This window comes from Colletotrichum paranaense (assembly GCF_030867605.1).
Source record: "Colletotrichum paranaense strain IMI 384185 chromosome Unknown Scaffold_6.1, whole genome shotgun sequence".
In the NCBI taxonomy this organism is placed as follows: domain Eukaryota; kingdom Fungi; phylum Ascomycota; class Sordariomycetes; order Glomerellales; family Glomerellaceae; genus Colletotrichum; species Colletotrichum paranaense.
Genome location: NW_026848964.1, coordinates 666,926 through 685,134, shown reverse-complemented (window position 1 = coordinate 685,134; position 18,209 = coordinate 666,926). Strand labels below are relative to the sequence as shown.

The window sequence follows — 18,209 nt, the reverse complement described above, 5'->3', positions numbered from 1 at the left end:
GCGACTTGAAGTTCACCGACGGAATGAGACTGGACCTATGTTTGCACCATAAAAGGGTCTGTCGTTTGTACTCGCTCCTTCCGGCCACCCAGTATGGCTGTCGATGCGTTCCATAACTCGTGATACTGACTTTGAGCCTCTTGTCAATTGTTAGTGATGTCTTGGAACACGCTGCCAGTCGTACTTCATCTGGATCCAATAATCCGTGAGTGACTGAGTGATTCCCTGGAATCTGTGCTCTCAAAGTATGAGAATGCTTCCACCTTCAACCCGTATTCTTTTGTCCTGAAACGTAAATATAAGAATGAAAGCAATTTGATGCTTTCTCATATGAAAACTGACTGGAGATACTAGTAGTGAAAACTCGTACTTTTTCTCATTTCTGTCTCTTCCTTCTTCCCATTCGGAATCTTTTGTTTTTATTCTTGTTTTCCGCTTTCCATTTTTTAGATTCTTTCATAATCCGTAGTCAATACAAATGTACTAATCTAGACTCTCCATGATATTCAACGATTTCTGGTCTGAGCCCCGGTCGATAAGGCCCGCGTATACCTTAAGGTAGTTGAAAACGTGTATTTGAAGGGGATATCCCGGAGTTCAATGAAACACCGGCAACCCCGTTTGTTGAACAAAGAAGCATTTAGGCCAATCGACTCGAGGGCTTGTACAAATAAGTTTGAACTTTGGTGTGATGTTGGGATGTTTTTGACTTTCACAGACCAGCTTGTTTAAGAACCACACGACATTGGCGACTCCTTCGAAATAAGTTTCGTCCCGACAAAAGCCGAGCCCCTCAATGAAGCAAACTATAGTTGTCGTTGGGCTAAAGAGCTTGATCAAGTCCTCGAACTCGCTGCAAAGAGCTTTGACATTTCGTTCTTTAGCTATTGCTTGGACTGTGGAGTCTAGCTTATCCAATGATAATTTTCCCAAGTTGAGTTCGTCGTACAGTCTCATACTCTGACCGATAAAAGACCGAATCATAAAAGCACCGGTGTTTCCTTTATAAATGTCTCGTCTCCGGCTACAGAAAAACACAAGACTCAACATTGGCTGTTCAGAACTCGTGGACTGTCGAATGTTCTGCACCAGGTCGGCGCAGATTACAGATAGGGGCGTTCCTCTAACGATCAAAGAGTGTTCGCTATCAAGCGGGGCATTCAAAGGATCGAAAAAAATATGTTTCAACGACTCGTTTCTGGAAACCAAACTCTTCATCTCTCCTGTCAATGTAGATTGTAGTGCGTCACTTAGCGTTCCGTATTCGTTGAGGATGCCGGACGCCCTAGTTTTGTCTGTGAAATATTCCAGATCATCCAAGTCGATATCGAATCTTTCCTCTCCCTCAGCATCTGACAAGGCCTCATGTGGAAATCCTAGATCTGCCATGATGGGTGGTTGCCAGAGTATCGCTTCTAAAGTTCGAGCGACGAGTAGAATTGCAGGCTGATCGAAATAGTTCGCCTCATGAGCTTACTAAAGGCGAGAGTTTGACACAGTTTTCTCAACAAAACGGTGTTTCATTAAGTCTTCATCTAACCATCAGCAGTGATCCAAGAGCGTCGTAGTCACGAGGAATTCTTACCGAGGATGATGATAACGTGTTGGGGATCGATTTCAATAAGATGAGCCGGAGCCTCTATGAGAGCTTTCGAAGTGAGTTATACCGTGCAGATTTGGAAAGTCTATGAAATAAGAACCCATTTTGGAGTCTGTCTGGAAAGATTATATACATAATTTCCAAGTCTCAGTACAGTCGTTCAAAAGAAAGAAAAGCTCAGTGAACATAGAGTAGACGCTGACGAATGTTGATGGACCTCCCTTACAAGATCTCATGAACAACTTGTGACAAGATGTAAGCAACGGCAATCATGTTTTCGGTGTGAAAGGTGTTGTTTCTGTGAGACAAACTATTTTATCAGCGTCATCTTGGCAGTGGTGGTGACCCCACCGAAATCCTTGGATGAACGATTTTCCTTCATTTGTTCATGGTCACCATGCTGGCTGCATGGTGTTTACTAATATTCAATTGCCAAGAGGTTTCAACGTCAACGGGCGGTAAACTCGAAAGGTAAGGACTCATGACATATATCCTTTGTATGGAGGAACTACTTGATTGGACTCATGGTTCTTGTCACTACACATTCCATCTATGAGGCTTGCACCCCAGAAATGATTGCATGTGGCATCCCGGACTACATCACCGACAGCACACATCGCTTGCTCATGTTATGCAGTACGGCGGCACCTGCAAAGCCACGACTTATGTAGCCCGTGGGCTGTTCGGCCTGTGCAGTTGAGCAATTGAACGGTATGGACGCCGGGCTCTGTAGCCAAGGGGGTGGAGGGGTAGGAGTTTTTTTTTGTTTTCTGTGGGTCGAGAGACGGCGCACTCTTTTGTTATTCCCAGTATCGTTCTTGAATCTCAGCTGCCCAGACTCTCGCTGACTTCCATGTGAGTCTGTTCTTGCTAGGATGCTGATAAACTCAAGAAACCCAGGCATGTGAGGTCTCAAAGCCAACATTTAGGCATGGCTGTTAGCTGGTGGTAGGGGAAGCCTGCTCAATCTGGCGTTGTGTTGAACACATGCGGGCTACAACCAAGCCGGGGGTGTTCAATGTTCGAATCTCCTGGCCGCACTGGTCGACATTTCCTTCGGAGTATTTGTGGGCGGTAGAGATTGGAATTGCCCAAACATCTGGGTAAGTTTGTCTTATCTACTCAAAGAAATAGACAACGACCTCATGATTTGCTTGCCATGAAGTAGGTGAATGGCGGCCGGGGCATCACATCCCTGTCCACTCTGAATCCAGCAGGGTACAGGTATGCAGAGAGTTTTTCGCCAGTGCATGCCCACTTGCTGAAGGACCTGGACCCAGCCCTACCCGAGCCCCCATTGCCATCAATCAGCAGCTGTTTTGCCGTCAAAGAAACTGATTATTGCAGGTGAAGAATTAATATCTCGAGGTAGATGCGACGACCTCACAGGGGACGCATTTCGTCCGCTTTCCTTCTAATGGACCAAATACAAGCCTAACTAGGGCGTTCGTCTTCTCCCACATATGCAGAATTCCCATTCTTAGACATGTTTATTCGGTGATGGAACTCAGTCGTTGATATGTCAGGCCAGAGAATATTGATGCTTTAGACCCTGTGAGCGGGCCTGTTTCTGGAATGAGGACGATTCGCACTTTCCAGTGAGCAGAAAGCAAATTTCATGTCGGGTTGCCTTGAGGTTGGCTGATTTAGTGCGAACTACCTTAGCGGCTTAGCCCACTCGGTGCCCACTCCATTACCTCGACTACCTTAAGTACCTTACTACCCGCCTGCGGGTCAACGGGCTCGTGCTGTAATTGCCCACTCCTGACCACTATCCACAATCACGCCAAGGTACTGGTTGCAATAAAGTAATCGAGCCGGCTGTTGGCAGCATGGAGGGTGCAGCGCCTTAGGGACAGAGACAATGGCTTGAGATGCACTTAAACCTGACTGTACATTGGTGCAGCTACCTTAAGTGTTAATCACCGTAGCAAGCATGGAAGAATTGACTGACCGAAGGCTCCTTACTTGTTTTTGCTTGCCAAAATTCATTCCTTCTATAACAAAACCGAGATCAGTTTTAATCGAATTATCTAAGCGTCCTCGTTGAATTTCTTTGCCGGATGTCACAAAACACTACTTCAAAAATGGAGCATCCAAGTCCACACTTCATGTTAAAGTGAGCAACTTGAAAATCAGGCTGTTGGTGGTGGAGTGTCAAGTGCCGACACGTTCTAACCCGGATTGCGACCGGTCCTCAAAACCCGTGCAACTTTCTATCATTCCTTGTTTTTCTTCATGAGAAAAATACAAATATGGTACGAAGAACGTCATTGTCCTTTCTACTTTACACACTTATAGCTTATGTGCAGACATCCTGTGACAAATCAAGAACGTTTTGAATGATGCGATTCTATGGTCGATGAGATATGATGATGCGTTCGAGTCTTCGAATTCAGGATATATAAGATACATGTGATAGTTCAAAAGATGAAACCGTTATGCTTGCCGAACTCGCTCTGAAAGCCCAGATCTTGGTCTCCTTCAGGCCTCTTGAAACCCTCCTCAGACGGTGCAGATGGCAGCAGTGATAGTGCTAAATCAACAAGATGGCAAGTGCCCTCACTTGGGAAGAGTGCATCATCCCAGTCACTTAGACGAGGACTCGTACAGATCAGTTGGAATGTCGGTACGTAGTCATCGCCAATGTCACCAAGACGGACCATCTTCAGTAAGGTCTGTATGGCCTTAGTCACTCCGGAAGAATCCTCTACATCACTGCGAGAACCCACACCATCAATGAAACAGACAATTCTTCGCTCTGGCTGCTCATGATACTTCACTGGAGGGAGCGTTCGGATCACTGTGTCGAGTATTCCACATAGTTGATCGAGATCATCTGTCTCAACTTCCTCGCGGAATTTGTGTCCAACCAATATGACCATGACTGAACAGTGTTTTTGATGTGACTACCTCCGCACCCATACCTAGCCGTTGACTTTGACTATGCGCAGTGTAGACAGAAACTGGGTCGTAGCCAGCCATGAGCAAAGAGGGAGCCAGAGACCGAAGTGGCTTGTGATATCCGTTGGCCCCTCAAGCACGCTGATAGGTATTCGCATGCGAGAAGCTGCGTCAAAGACCAGCAGGGGATCTGCATGCATCCAAATTTTACTTCTCTAGGATTGTGTGTCTTTCATCGAGTGTCTATGGGATGTGAGCCGGATGACAAGTTCATCGCGACACCGTTGCGTAGAAAGGCTCCACTAATAACTGTTCAGATTACATTCATAAGGCGTATGAGCTTAATGGTAATGACTGCATGTGACCTTCCCTATCATCGGGTATAAGCTTTGCCTTATCTTTTGAACAGCCGTTCACCAATAGACTCCACTTCGGCATCAGGATCTCACATTCATCATCACAACACAAAGAAAGTGGATGTATAGAAGTCTGCCCTACCGTGGTAGTTGAGCATCAGCAGATTTTTATTTAGGGATGTTGATTACTCAATCACTTTGTTGGTACGTAGGTACCCGAGAGCGGTTGAGCTTTGACCCTCGGCGGGAACAGCTCGAAGCTTAACGTTTGTCGCGCTCCGCTTCCCATGATGCTCTTTACACGTCCGCAGACTCGGCAGCGGCTCTCACTGATACACGGAGTACCGATTTCATCGCCCACAAAGGTCTCTTGTTACAATGGCTTGGTGGCACGATCTACCTAATGAGCTTAAGAACCAAATTTGGGGCCATTTGCTCAAATGCGGCAGCGAAGAGAACCACCCACTAGCCCCTTATGCTTCCATCTCCTCCGAATGGCAGAAAATCATCGAACCCTTCGTCTTCGAAGAGGTATACATCTCACTTCATTCACAAAAGTCTACCCCTAGCCGACGAAAGGTTCTCCAGGCCCGCAGTATCCTAACCAAACCACGCCAGAAAGTCCTAAAACGACTCCGTGTTCGGATCGACTATGATGCCACCAAGACGTCCAAAAGCTACAGGAGGGCGTTTGCAGAGGTTGTAGTCTCCTTGTTCGACTTGTTGCAGACCTGGAGGACGGAAGATGCCAAACTCGGCCTCGAAATCGTCGAGGTCCGGCCCTGCGGTCCCCCACTGCTCACGTACGGCGGAGAGCTCTTGCAGCAGCGAAAGTGGTCAATCGGTTGCGTGCGGTCGCTCCGCATCTTGAAACCACAATCTCACATTTCCCGCAGTACTGGGCCCGAGCTTGCCGACCTTATTTTGACTGGACTTGCGCCTGGTCTGGACACATTGGACTACAACTACGAAATCGGTTGCCGACCTGGATATAAGCACAAGCTTTGCCTAGTCACGGACTGGCAGATTGCGCCAGTCGAACTGAAGTCGCTCACTATCCGAGAATCCTGCGACCAGAGCAACTTGAATACGCAACATGATTGGATCGAATACATTCGCACGCATCAGGGCATCCCCGAGCAACTGTATCGTCAGAGCCGCGTGCTGGAGAACCTATGCGTTTCGTTCGCCATCGACGCGACTGACTTCTTTTCTCACATGATGGTCCAGCCCAAGAACGAAGACCCGTCCCTTCAGGACAGCGTCGCTGGCCCTGATTGGCCTGAACTGCAGGTCATCAGTCTGACGTCTCATTCTATTTGGGACAAGGCACCCGAGATGACAAACAAACTCCTGTTGTCAGCCGCGAGAGCTGCCCGACGGATGCCAAAGTTGAGGGCGATGGAGCTCTGGAACGCGCGGGAGCAATACATTATTTCGGCAGGCTGTTTCCGTTACTCCATTGAGAAAGGTGATACCCCAACTTTCACATGGGAGAGTACATGGGACTTCGAGATTGAAGAAGCGACAAAAGCGGCGTGGATCGATGCCGCCAAGTCACATTCTCCTGTTGGTCTGATTTTCGAAGTCCGAAAGATTGCTGCTGAGCTACCGTGGCCCTTCTCACCTGCCCGGGCTCATGCGGAAGCGTTTTCCTACCGCAATGCCTCTCAGTCTCTGGCTGGGTCAAGCACAGAAGACAGCTTGGGTCTGCACGTTGCTGATCTAGGGTTAAATTGAAGATTACTCCAATATGAAACTTCTTACGTTGATTGATCCTCAGTCTCGAGTGAGTGCTTACTTTGAGATTGTAGATGAAATCAAAATTTCATCCTCCGCCTGTAAGAAAAACACCCATGACCAAGTTAATCCTACCCTCTTCATATTGATTACAAGCAACAAAGGGCACTCATCCAAAAGTGCCGGTTTCGCTGCAGATCACAATCCTACATCGTCACTCAGCATCACAATAAATTTCAGTTGCCAAGACGACTCTGATCTCTACCACAAAGCAGAAGTTTGCATCAATGCCATCGTTCTCAGCCGCGACGCAAGAGCTTCTAACCGACACTGAACGAGCGCGCCGCCGCATGGCACACGGAACTCTCAACCTCACTACTTTGCTTCCAAATGCCAAGGAAAATCTTCGTGATTAACCTTTCAAGGTACTAGTAAACGACACTAAGGGCAGCCACAACGGCTCATGGTCACCGTCTCTCGCCAGGTCGGTAGTCTTCGCTCAGATTTAGATCAGCCACAGTCGCGCTAAGCGGGAGATGTTGGGGGCCTCCAGCTGGCATTGTTCTGGTTGTTCTGGACCGTGCTGTCCCGTTGCCGCAGTCGCGCTCGATACGAACGTCTGTTCCCGCGTCATGAGCGGCCTTTTCCGTGTTTGTCTGGTTTGTGATGTTATATTGAAGGGTTGCATATCGGTTGGGGTTTCGCTGGTTGATGCTGGTCGTCAATTAAGGTAAGCAGGGGTTTCTTGCCGATCATATCGGTACTTGCGTATTGGCCACGTCCCAGCAGGGGCACATTAGTGCTTTGGGGCTCTTGAGATCCGCGAGCTTAATGGTTCCTAGAATAACCGTATACCGGGGTAGACAAAGTGCCAAGTCACCGAGTCGCAGGTAGGCCCGCGATGCGAAGTAGTGCCGACAGAGAAGCTAAGGGAGTTCGATCAAAGTCAGAAACAGTGTTTCTGTCTGTCATGGAACATTGGGTTCTTGGGAGTGACGTCAATCTACTGATCTAGAGACACTAGGGAGAAGGGACACAAGTCAAATGCAAACCGACAGACTATACTCAAAGTTGCATGACCCAGAACTGGAGGCTCCGGTAGCTTATTTCTAGACAGCGGTGGGAAGTTCTCGTCCATGGTTGCGCGGGAACATGAGTGAGGTGAGCTTATCGCTCACGGACAATTTTGGTGATTCCGTCCTCTTCAACATAAAACGCACGGCCAAGTATACCTGAAAGCCGCGAGCTATGAGGAAGGCCCAAATTGGGCGTTAGCGGGAGGCTTCGGTGGGCTTTCGACGGCGCCGTCGACATCGATGCGCCGCGCTACTGCAGGTCCTTGGCAAACATGAGCCTCTAAACATTCAACCTAACAGCACTACTTCGGGAATGAGCCAGGCAAGCCAGGGGTGACCGCGGAGGAGCTCAGGACCTCAGCGGTGAGGCTCTCATGTAAGTTACCTAGCTGCACGTTTCCATGCCCTCGGACCATTCACTACGGCAAACATAACGCCCGGCGCCCATTCCGGCTCGGAGTCGAATTCTTCCCCGTCAGTTATGCAGCGTGCCGTCCTAAGCTCCGGAGGAGGGACAAGACGTATTCCCACTTTTTCTTATCCCACTAATGAAAGGGGGCACTCAGATGCTTTTTTCAATGTCTCGTTTGCTGCTAAACCATCTAAGCTTGTTTGGACACGGGACTAATGACGGCGACACGCATGTTATCAACCCTAAGACGTCGAGGTTTGAGGGCCGTTTGCTTTTCTCGTTGGTTGCCGAGGCGCTACTAGACCCGTCTTCCCCTTGCATAGTGTGTCCTATCTTCCCTAAGGTTGGCATACCACGCGGCGAGGGAGCTTGAGCCAGGGACGACTGGAGGAATATAAGATAGATGTGTTGGTCTCCGACTTTTGAAAAGATGAAGGGATGACAAGGCACACAGAGTAACATCTTCATTCTTCATTCATTCACTTGCTCACAGGTCTCTTGTCGTTTTCGACCACGAGTTTCACAGTCACTACAACACTACACTCACCCACTCTTTCCAAGATGAAGTGCTACATTGTTGCTGCTTTCGCCGCCGCGGCTGCGGCCCTCCCCGAGGTTGCCAACCTTGCCGGTCGTCAAAATGGCTGCAACGCCGATAACTGCCTCCGCGCCGTGCGGGCAACTCGCTTCGGAACGGCCACCATGGAGCTTCGCATGGCAGAATGCAGCTCATTCCTTGCCGTGACCCAGATTCCGGCCACGTCGTAAGCTTCCTCAAGTAGTATTGCTCCAATCAGAAAAGCTGACCAATCTGCCACAGCACCGTCTACATCACTGAGAGCAGCATTCAGACCATCACAGCCAACTCTACCAAGACCATCTACCAGCGTCAGGCTGCCGAGACTCCCATCTCCGCCACCAAGGCCATCCCGACCTACGCCTCCGCCTGCGTCGATGAGAGGCGCTACAGCTCCGCCTGCTCCTGCTTCGGCGCCACCGCGGCCACCACCACCGCTCCGACCCCCATCGTCACCTCGACCGTCACCTTCGTCTCCACCACCACCCTCGCCCCCTTTGTCAACGTCACCCGCCCGGCTCTCGAGTGCAGCAACACCTGGAACTGCGGCGACCGCGTCATCCCCGTGTGCTCCAGCGAGACCGGCTGTGTCTGCTTCCAGACCGTCGAGGGCCGCAAGGTCTGCGCCCAGCCTAACGACTGCAGCCCCTCGTGCGACACCACCAACGACTGCAGCAACGGCGAGGTCTGCATCAAGCAGAGCTGCTGCTCCGGCGGCACCTGCATGAAGGTCGACGTCTGCCTCAACCAGGCCTTGCCCAAGATGATGTTCAAGAGACGCAATGCCGCGTGGGTCAAGAAGGAGGCTCGCGGTGACCTTCAGCACCTCAGCTTGGTACCCCACGATGCTGAGATCGAGAAGCTTGTCTAAGTTCTGTTTGCCATGCGCAACAAATTGGGGAGATTGATTGGGTGATTCAGGAGATGTTTGGCACACCCTTGTACATACACGAGAAAACGAAATACCCTTCATAGACTTGCAGTTACCGAAAAACTCTGTTTTCGCCCGCACTGGCGGCCTTGGAGTTGCTTATTCCTCGTAAATGATCAAGAGACATTTGACTCAACAGTTTCCGCCGCCACTCGAGCTTTCAACCATAAATTTGTGACATGCAGTTAGGGTATCGTAAAGATAAGCTCGGATCAGATCCGGTTTGTAGGGCTTGGGGGATCCATCCCCTTCATTTCCTTTGAGAAAAGAAACGTTTACCTTTGCTCGGTTGCTTAAGATTTCTCACGTGGCTTTCTTATTCGCAAATGTGCTAGGAGAGGAAGTGATCGTCCGCGGCGACATCCGTGGGCGGGGGAGTTTCCTTCAATGTTTGTTCTTCATCTAAATCTGCCTGATGTGCATAGGAGGCTGCATTAATTAGATTTGAAGTATGCATACCTAGTATTAGTATGTTCCAACATAAAGTATCGTTCAATCAACCTCGATGTTGCCATCTTTTGCCTGGATGTTGCAATCGCTACAGGCACTGCATTGTTTGTGTTCGAGCTGCATAATCATGAATTGTAGCGTGTCTGTATAATTGTTGTTTCTCGACAAACTGCCCTTCAAGCAATGTTTAGGTGGCCTTCTACTTTGGGAGAAGTTCTGCTTTCCAGCTCCCTTGCATTGTCGAAAACATGGAAGCCTGCAGATGCCACTCTATCTTCAGGGTGACACCACATAGCCAAGAACCAATAGTTGTAATCCAATCAGTCTGCCAAGTTAAGTGTTATTGAAATGCCTGACAGGATGCTGCCTGATATGTCTTGGGCATAGTCACATTTTTCAGAAGTAAACCGTCGAGTCAATCTTTTCGTGCGTAAGACTAGAAAGCCGCGAGCTTGGAGAAACGCTACAAGGGGTGAAATGGGTCGATTGAGTTTCAATTCACCTTTTCCGCATAGCTCTCTGGCTTGGGTCTTTCAAATGCATCTTGACGTATTGAGTGCGTTATTGGCACCCAAGTCTCAAACGGCCGAATCATCCTGTCTTCCTCGACTACTAAACACAGTACTTAGATTAGTAGCTAATCCAAGCGTCGAGCTTTCCCCAATATCCCGCTTCATAATTGCTCGAGGTTTCTAGGTGTTGCAATACCAGCTGGTCAGTGACTAGTTTCTCCTGAAGTCGATGAATGGAGGAGCACCGCACATTTGCTACGTGTGACAACTTTAAAAAAAACTAGGTGATTATCGTATTCCCAGGCCTAAGGATCATACCTACATCATGTCATTTGCACTAAGGCATTTCATGAGATGCTGAGAGTATGATGAAAGTCAACACTCGTCGACCGTATCAAGGTCTAGCCCAGAAACTCAAGCATATGTATCCCCACTTTGTCCGTCAAGAAGTTGAACTGTTCACCTCGTAGATTCACGTGGACTTATTTAGTGTGCTTTCAACCCCTATTCACGCCACGCAGGGCACAACAACCCTCGTAGCCTATGCCTTAATATACTATCTCCTCTTCATTCCGCTCATGGCAACCCCACAAGAGCCAATGAAGACCTTATGAAGCATTGTCATCTTCGTTGCCCAAGTTTGCTCCATTCTTTTATACTGCCAAATGAGTAAGGCTTGATTTTCTCTGGATTGCCTAAAAGCATTCTCAGGCTCTAAGACTTATTCCTACATGTATGTATTAGTCTCACATGTGACTCTCTCATGCCGGGACGTGATGCTGCAAAAGGTCTGCCGCCCGGCGCTGGACATGGGGGGGATGCAAACATTAGATGTTCAACACCAACACGATGTCGAAGTGACGCAAGAGGCCCTTTATTCTCCATCTTTTTATGCAATGGTGACCACTTTCTTCTGAAATTGCATCGATCAAGATGTGACCCCGATTCATCAGTAAAACCCCGCACTGATGCGGAAGAATGGCCTACTGGATTCCCCATCCTTCTCGATGGATTTGAGAAACTACACCCTTTACGTCAACGGTTTTTGATTGCAACTCCAGCTCACCATACCTATATCAACATTAGAACTTCTTTAATCAAAAGAATTTGTCGTGGGAATGCTTGTTCTTGTGGCTGGCGCAACTGGCAATATCGGCCAAAGACTGGTCGACGCCCTACACGCTCGAGGGCATCAAGTTCGTGGTTTAGGTCGTAACCCCGCGAAACTCACAGATGCCCGACGAGCCAAGTTGGAGGGTTTGGTCGTTACCAAGACTCACTATGACATTGAGGCCCTCGATCACGGCTGCAAAGGAGCCGACGCAGTCATCTGTGCCTATGGAGTGTTCCCGACTGAGCTACAATTCGATGGGCAGCTTCTCTTGCTCCGGGCCGCTGAGCGCGCCAACATTCGCCGATTTGTCCTCTCTACGTGGAACAATGATTGGAGTCGCGATCCACTAGGCATGCATGAGAGCTACGATCCTTTCATCGCATTCCGTCGGATTGCCGAGATCAGCTCGCCCATCAGGCCGATATACATCTTCACAGGCGTCTTGGCTGAGGTGTTTTGGGTGTTTCCTGATCACCCCTATGGAGCTGTCGAGCTGAACGGCTACTGGGACGGTAGAGACAAGTCCATGAGTTTCTGGGGTGATGGAAATAAGCCATTTCCATGGACCAAGGAGCGGGACGCGGCGGAGTTCACTGCTGCGATTGTTTCTAGAGACGATGCTGAGGAGGGCGGATGCTAGGATACAGTTTCCGGTATCCATTCAGTCAGGGAGCTTGCTGCTGCTTACGAAAGGGTGAAGGGAAAACAGGTCAGCTTTAAAATCAGGGGGACTGATGAAGACCTTAAAACTCTTGCATTTGAGGCTCGAAAGGCAGCTACACCGAGACAATTCTTCCAGTACATGTCGTACTTTTACCAACTCTATACAAACAACGGCACATGGGATATGGCGAAAGTCGACAACGATAAGCTGGATGTTCAAGCCACGTCTCTCGAGGACTTTTTACGAGACAACGAAATGTAATCATGCCAGCCGCATCGGCTTTGCACTTTGAAGACTTGCAGATACAAATCATCAAAGTTCCATGCTGTGATTCACGCGTCGCGTTATATTTGCCTTTAGCATCAACCATCTCTACCAATTGAGATGTGGAAATTACAAGTCATGACAGTGTACACGTGCAACAGTCATCTTTATCCCAAGCACTGATGTTGTCTAATCCCTCTTGTCTAATTCTGACTTGTTCGATCTTCCATATTTAGGACCAGAAACATTGCAAAGCTTCCACGCAAGCAATCCGCCTACGCAACTGTTGATAGCAGTCACGTTTGAGTAGGAAAACTTTTGGTCATGTCACCAAATGGGTCATATGCGATTTGAATAAAGTTTAGCCTCGCAGTCCGATTTTTAGACCAATCTCATGATATCGCACTTAGAAACCCGAGTTACGGATGACGTGATTTTGGCCGAAGTGTTCGCTATCGTTCCAACGGCATTCGTCGAATGGGCGGTTTATGGTGCATTCGAGTTGAGCTTACACTGTAAGGACGAACCCAGTCTTGCGCGAAATGAGAGCCCAAAGCTGTCACACAATGCGGGGTCTATGCGCGCGCGCCAACAGGCACTCAATGATGTGTGACAAACACGAAATGTTACTGCAGCACGTAATCCATCTCTTCATTGGGCATATATATTGGTAAGTAGGTAGGCGGCATCTAAATCTACACTCGGTATTTGTTTCCGCTTTGGTGACACCGAAAGGCTACGCCACCTCCGGGTGTCCCGGTGGTGGGGATTTACCCTTTCAAGCTTAGCAATCAAGATTCATCGTGAAGAATGTCGCAGATGGCGTCTTCAATTGCGTTCGACTGCCGTGTGCGCTTAGCAATCGCTCGGAATAATAGCGTTTAGGTGCACGACCAATCTCCCCGATGGTCTAAATCCGAGTCGAAGCAGAGATACTTAAGGCCATCATACATCTCGTCAAGTAAGAAAGCAGTCTCATTAACATATCAGATCTTACTACCGGTATTCACAAACTACCGTACCAAATCAACAAGCTCCTGCAACTCACAGCACTGCTATTGGCCATACTTGCACGAGCATCCACAATCGTCCGATTTCCACGATGTCACACCCCGCCGCGGTCCAACTCGAACCCAAAGCCCCGCTCACTGTGCAAGATGTGACCACTGAGCAGCCTGGGCCCCACGAAATCCTCATTAAGAACGAGCTAGTCGCCCTTAACCCCATTGACGCCAAAATCGCAAAGCTCGCCATCTTTCCCATCCCATACCCCGCCATCCACGGCTCATCTTATGGAGGTACCGTAGCGGCCGTCGGCTCCGAAGTCACCGGCTTCAAGGTCGGCGACAAAGTAGCTGCCGTCAAGACGGGTGGTGCAAACGGTAACAAGTACAGCGCCTTCCAAAAGCAAGTAGTGTCGCGAGATGTCACTGCGATCAAGGTCCCAAGCAGCGTCGACCTACACACCCCCGTCGGTCTGCTAGGCAACTTCAGTACCATCGTTGGCTTATTCAACGAGCACTTAGGCCTAGACAGGCCCGATCCGGCTAAGAAGGTGCCCTCCAAGGGCAAGAAGATTTTGGTTTACGGCGGCACATCTAGCTTCGGCAGCTTTGCGACACAATATGTGTCTCAGTCTGGATACGATGCTGTCACCACCACATCCCCACAGCACAAGGACTTTGTAGCCAAGTTGGGTGCCGTTCACGTCGTCGACCACACTCAATCACAAGACGCTGTTATCAAAGAACTCGTTGCTCAAGGGCCTTACGAATATGTCGTGGACTCCATCTCACTGAAACCAACATTTGCTATCACCACCGCAGTCCTGGCTGCTCAGGGCGGAGGAAAGGTGTATGCGTTGTTACCTCCCACTGATCCGGAGAGTGTTCCCAAGGAAGTCACCGTTAGTTTCGGGTCTTGGTCGGCACCACTTGCAGAAGAGAAAAACGCCGGTCTGTTAAAGTGGTCCTTTGAGACATACTTTGCTCAGGCCATCGCTGCAAACAAGATTGTCTGCTTGCCATCTCAGAAGATTGATGGCGGATTGGATGGCCTGAACAAGGCTGTGGAGGTGTTGTTCAAGGGGGTCAGTGGATTAAAGGTTGTCGTGGAGCCATGAATACAAATTGGAAGGCCGATTGTGGGATGAGGTTCTGGCGATGGGCTATTTGGTTGGATACTTGGCTAGGAAGGAAAACGGGGCATAATGAATGCCATGGTAATCAAATACTTAACCTTGAAGCAACTTTCAAAATAAGTAAAATCCTCAAGCATCTAGCTTCGTTGATTCGTGTATGGTATTTGGTTTCCTCCTCGGCCCCAGAACACAACGCCCATCCTGAGATTGTCGTGGTATGTTTGTGAACCAACAACGTTCAAGGTCAAAACCCCCGCCGCGGGCGGCAATAGCATGTACAAGACTGATATTACATACACATGGATTACTCCTCCCTCCATTGACAAAACGCGACTTCTGCACACCCGCACTGGTTCTTCCGAGCGCGCAGCTCAAAGTTGTCTACGCTTGCTCAACCAGGTGAAGATTGCTTATCGCGGGGCCCAAACTTCCTGAGTTTGGTCGCAAATCACACACTATTCAAGACGGGGGAGCTGCTGGAGCTTCTGCCGGAGGAGCAGCGGGCGCTTCGGCTGGAGGTGCTGCCGCAGGATCCTGAGCCGGGTTTGCCGGTGTCGCGGGTGTCGCTGCCGGTGCAGCCGGTGCAGCTGGAGCCGCCGGGGCTGCAGCGGGAGCACCGCCAGCGCCGCCTCCCGGAGGACCGCCACCGCCAGCTCCCTGGGCCGGCGCTGGGACAAAGGCGGCATTTGCGAGGGGAATCTGTCCAACGGCCCCGCCACTCACTGTGGTTCCGTCGACGTTTGCTTTCGCGGCAGCAGCTAACTTCGAGTATTGGACGACTTGGTTCGCATTGGTGCTGTTCACTGATGTTAGCAGAAACTCACATATCCAATCTGTCTCTGCAACGTACGGGTTGATGACCAGGACCTGTCCCTCTTGACAATGAGGTCCGGTGGCGCAGTATAGGAACATTGGATCAGCACTCGTAATCGGCATGTTGAACGTTCCAACCATAGCCTGTCCGTCCTTGAAGGGCACATGACCGCTGTGGATAGCCGTCGGAACCTGAGCTTGAAGGGGTTGGCATGCGGCGCCTTCGGCACTTTGCGTCACAGTGTGGTTGCCATTGCTGAACTGGAACTGAACGACGTCGCCGACCTGAGCCATGATCAAGTTCGGGACGAATGTATCCTGCGCTCCCCCAACCACCACCGGGATGAGTTGATTGCCTTGAGGGGTCGCTGGTGCGGCGGCTTGTCTTCGGACTGTGGTTCCGTCATTAGAATGCCAAAAACAAGATTTGGAAGGCGTAGAAGACTCACTCCTGAAAGGGCGATGGGGAACACCTCCCACAACAGTACCGTCAGCCGGGAAAGGATCTCTTTTGGAGACTGGTTGAGGCATGGCAGTGACCGTGGCGGCTGCCACAAGGGCCCAAGCCGAAGAGACTCTCATACTGGGCGGTGAAAGAGAAGTATTGAAAGTGAAATTCTTGAAATGAATGAAGCGAACACTGCTCAGCAGTGACTTTCCCCTATTGATTAAAATGCGTAAATGACTGGAAATGCCGGTGTCGACAGAAATCACGGGCAGACCTCACTAGGAGGAATTTTGACTAAAGGAAACCTGAAGGAAAGAGAAAGGAATGGGAATGGAGACAGAACTTAGAGTTCGAGTAAGTCTAAATTTTGAATTAGATTAGCACCGGCTGTAGTACATATTTGCCATCGGAATACCCGCGAAGCCAAGACACGAGAAGCTCTTGTCCGGGGCTTTAGGGGGCTTTACTAATGATGATGAAGTGCCGAGAGATAGTGGAGGTGGGGGGCAGAATGCGAAGGTTCAAGACACTCCAAGACGTTGACCTGCGCAACCAGACTTTTTTTCTCCAACTGGCGATGCTGGGCATCGTTGAGGCTCGTGCTGCCAAGCTGTCTGATGATGTTCCGTGATGGTTTGAGGCTCTTTAAGACGATACCTCTTTGGGAAGTCAGAGCCTCACAGGGAGGGTGACGATCTAGCGGGAGATCATGTCGATTGGATCGTCGCCGTCTGTTCTCCCCACCGAGGATCATGGGATGGCGTAAGTCTGTGTTTCCGAGTTGAGATGTCAGTGGGGCCGGAGTGGGCGCATGGAGCCGGTAGGGGGCGCCATTCGGTAGCTTTCCAGGTTTCATCTCGCCTTCAGGTCACCCCATTCACCGTTGACAAGTTCTTTTCTACCCTCCCTTCGGACTTTTCTGTAACGGACATCCCAAGAGTTCTCAAGGTTGTCTACTCCACTACTGGACTTTGCGACGGCTTGTCATGGCTTGTCAGTGTGTAAGTGACAGGCCTTTGACATCCTTCACCGTCCATCACAGGTCAATGGTTCGGCAGTAAGCGTCGGCAGGGCGCCAAGAGGCCTCACTGTCCCGCTTAGTCAGGCCACAACGTTGGACGAAACGAGCACTAGATGAGACGAAGAACCTTCTACTCGGCGTTATCCCGAAGAGCGCGCGCGCTTCGGCCGTATTGAAATGCCCGCGGGCTCCCTTATCGAAAGTTGAAAACATCGACGGGACCCCGAGTACATCACTTTGAACGATCGACGCTGAAGCCGTATCAGTTTCTTCTGCTCTTTCGCACGCTCAGTGCTATAGCCTGTCACAGCCACGAGGCCGCGTCGAGATTACGTCCTCACCTCTGAGGTGCGACGGCTTGTCCATAGCCAAGAGAGGCTTTGCGCTGATGACTCAAATACCAGTCTACAAACACTTCAGAGCTGCCATCTCACCTTTGAGAACTCTTGCGCCATCGCAACAGCCCCACCTGCCCTGGACCTGTCGGACTTAGTTGAGCAACTCGAAACTCGGATTTTCGTCGCTCGGCCTTTGTTTCCTCAACACCAATGTCCATGCTTTTCGCTGACGAGGAGACCCCTGGGCACCATGCTTTTTTCGCAGAATGTCCGGACCTCAGCCCTAGCGTATGAGCATTGTCTCCAACAGCCGGCCCAACGGGGAAGGGTGATGTGAGCCAGTGACGAGCTGCGACTTCATGAGACACGTGGATTGTAAGCTGCCCGACTCCTCCTGAGCTTGGATCAGGCATTCTGATTCCGGTACGATCCGATCTCCAACGTGAGCCCGCAGGCCTGTCGGCGTCATTTGCCAAAAAAAAAAAAAAAAAAAAAAACACACAACTGCCATGTCTTGATAGACGGCCACATCAACGGAGCTGTCAGCACCAGGAGATGCGGCAACTAAGAACATATGTAATGAGCAAAATATCGAAACAACACCAACAGCAGTTGTCATGGTTGCTTTATCCAATCTCCAAACTGCTGTGTAGGGATTATATGAACTATGGCAATCATTTTGTTCTTGCCTTTGGTAGGATCGACGATCTTTGAAAGTCAATTAAAATATTGCGCCATGTTGCCAATAGCTATTGACGATGGTGCTGCTTCGTGAGTCTTTGAATCTGGAATTAGTATTCCACGCATACATCATTGCTGGGATGTAAAGAGATCCGCATGCCGCGCCCT

The 18,209-nt window shown here is 49.8% G+C and overlaps 6 protein-coding genes across 6 annotated transcripts; 4 read left to right on the top strand and 2 right to left on the bottom strand.

Annotated features, from left to right (window-relative positions):
- Window positions 1-4,023: 4,023 nt before the first annotated feature.
- CPAR01_07842 (uncharacterized protein) lies at window positions 4,024-4,485 on the bottom strand (the record flags this gene model as incomplete). The annotated part of the gene is made up of 1 exon (XM_060492111.1): window positions 4,024-4,485. One exon carries the CDS (start codon window positions 4,483-4,485, stop codon window positions 4,024-4,026), a length of 462 nt encoding a protein of 153 aa, XP_060348481.1.
- A 753-nt stretch (window positions 4,486-5,238) lies between these two features.
- CPAR01_07841 (uncharacterized protein) lies at window positions 5,239-6,600 on the top strand (the record flags this gene model as incomplete). Its single annotated transcript, XM_060492110.1, has 1 exon — window positions 5,239-6,600. One exon carries the CDS (start codon window positions 5,239-5,241, stop codon window positions 6,598-6,600), a length of 1,362 nt encoding a protein of 453 aa, XP_060348480.1.
- Window positions 6,601-8,649: 2,049 nt separating this feature from the next.
- On the top strand, window positions 8,650-9,536 carry CPAR01_07840 (uncharacterized protein; the record flags this gene model as incomplete). The annotated part of the gene is made up of 2 exons (XM_060492109.1): window positions 8,650-8,852; window positions 8,909-9,536. 2 exons carry the CDS (start codon window positions 8,650-8,652, stop codon window positions 9,534-9,536), a joined length of 831 nt encoding a protein of 276 aa, XP_060348479.1.
- Window positions 9,537-11,676: 2,140 nt separating this feature from the next.
- CPAR01_07839 (uncharacterized protein) lies at window positions 11,677-12,312 on the top strand (the record flags this gene model as incomplete). The annotated part of the gene is made up of 1 exon (XM_060492108.1): window positions 11,677-12,312. The coding sequence occupies one exon, from the start codon at window positions 11,677-11,679 to the stop codon at window positions 12,310-12,312; it is 636 nt and encodes a 211-aa protein (XP_060348478.1).
- A 1,390-nt stretch (window positions 12,313-13,702) lies between these two features.
- CPAR01_07838 (alcohol dehydrogenase GroES-like domain-containing protein) lies at window positions 13,703-14,722 on the top strand (the record flags this gene model as incomplete). Its single annotated transcript, XM_060492107.1, has 1 exon — window positions 13,703-14,722. The coding sequence occupies one exon, from the start codon at window positions 13,703-13,705 to the stop codon at window positions 14,720-14,722; it is 1,020 nt and encodes a 339-aa protein (XP_060348477.1).
- Window positions 14,723-15,199: 477 nt separating this feature from the next.
- CPAR01_07837 (uncharacterized protein) lies at window positions 15,200-16,135 on the bottom strand (the record flags this gene model as incomplete). Its single annotated transcript, XM_060492106.1, has 3 exons — window positions 15,200-15,536; window positions 15,591-15,945; window positions 16,003-16,135. The coding sequence occupies 3 exons, from the start codon at window positions 16,133-16,135 to the stop codon at window positions 15,200-15,202; spliced, it is 825 nt and encodes a 274-aa protein (XP_060348476.1).
- Between the last annotated feature and the right edge of the window lie 2,074 nt (window positions 16,136-18,209).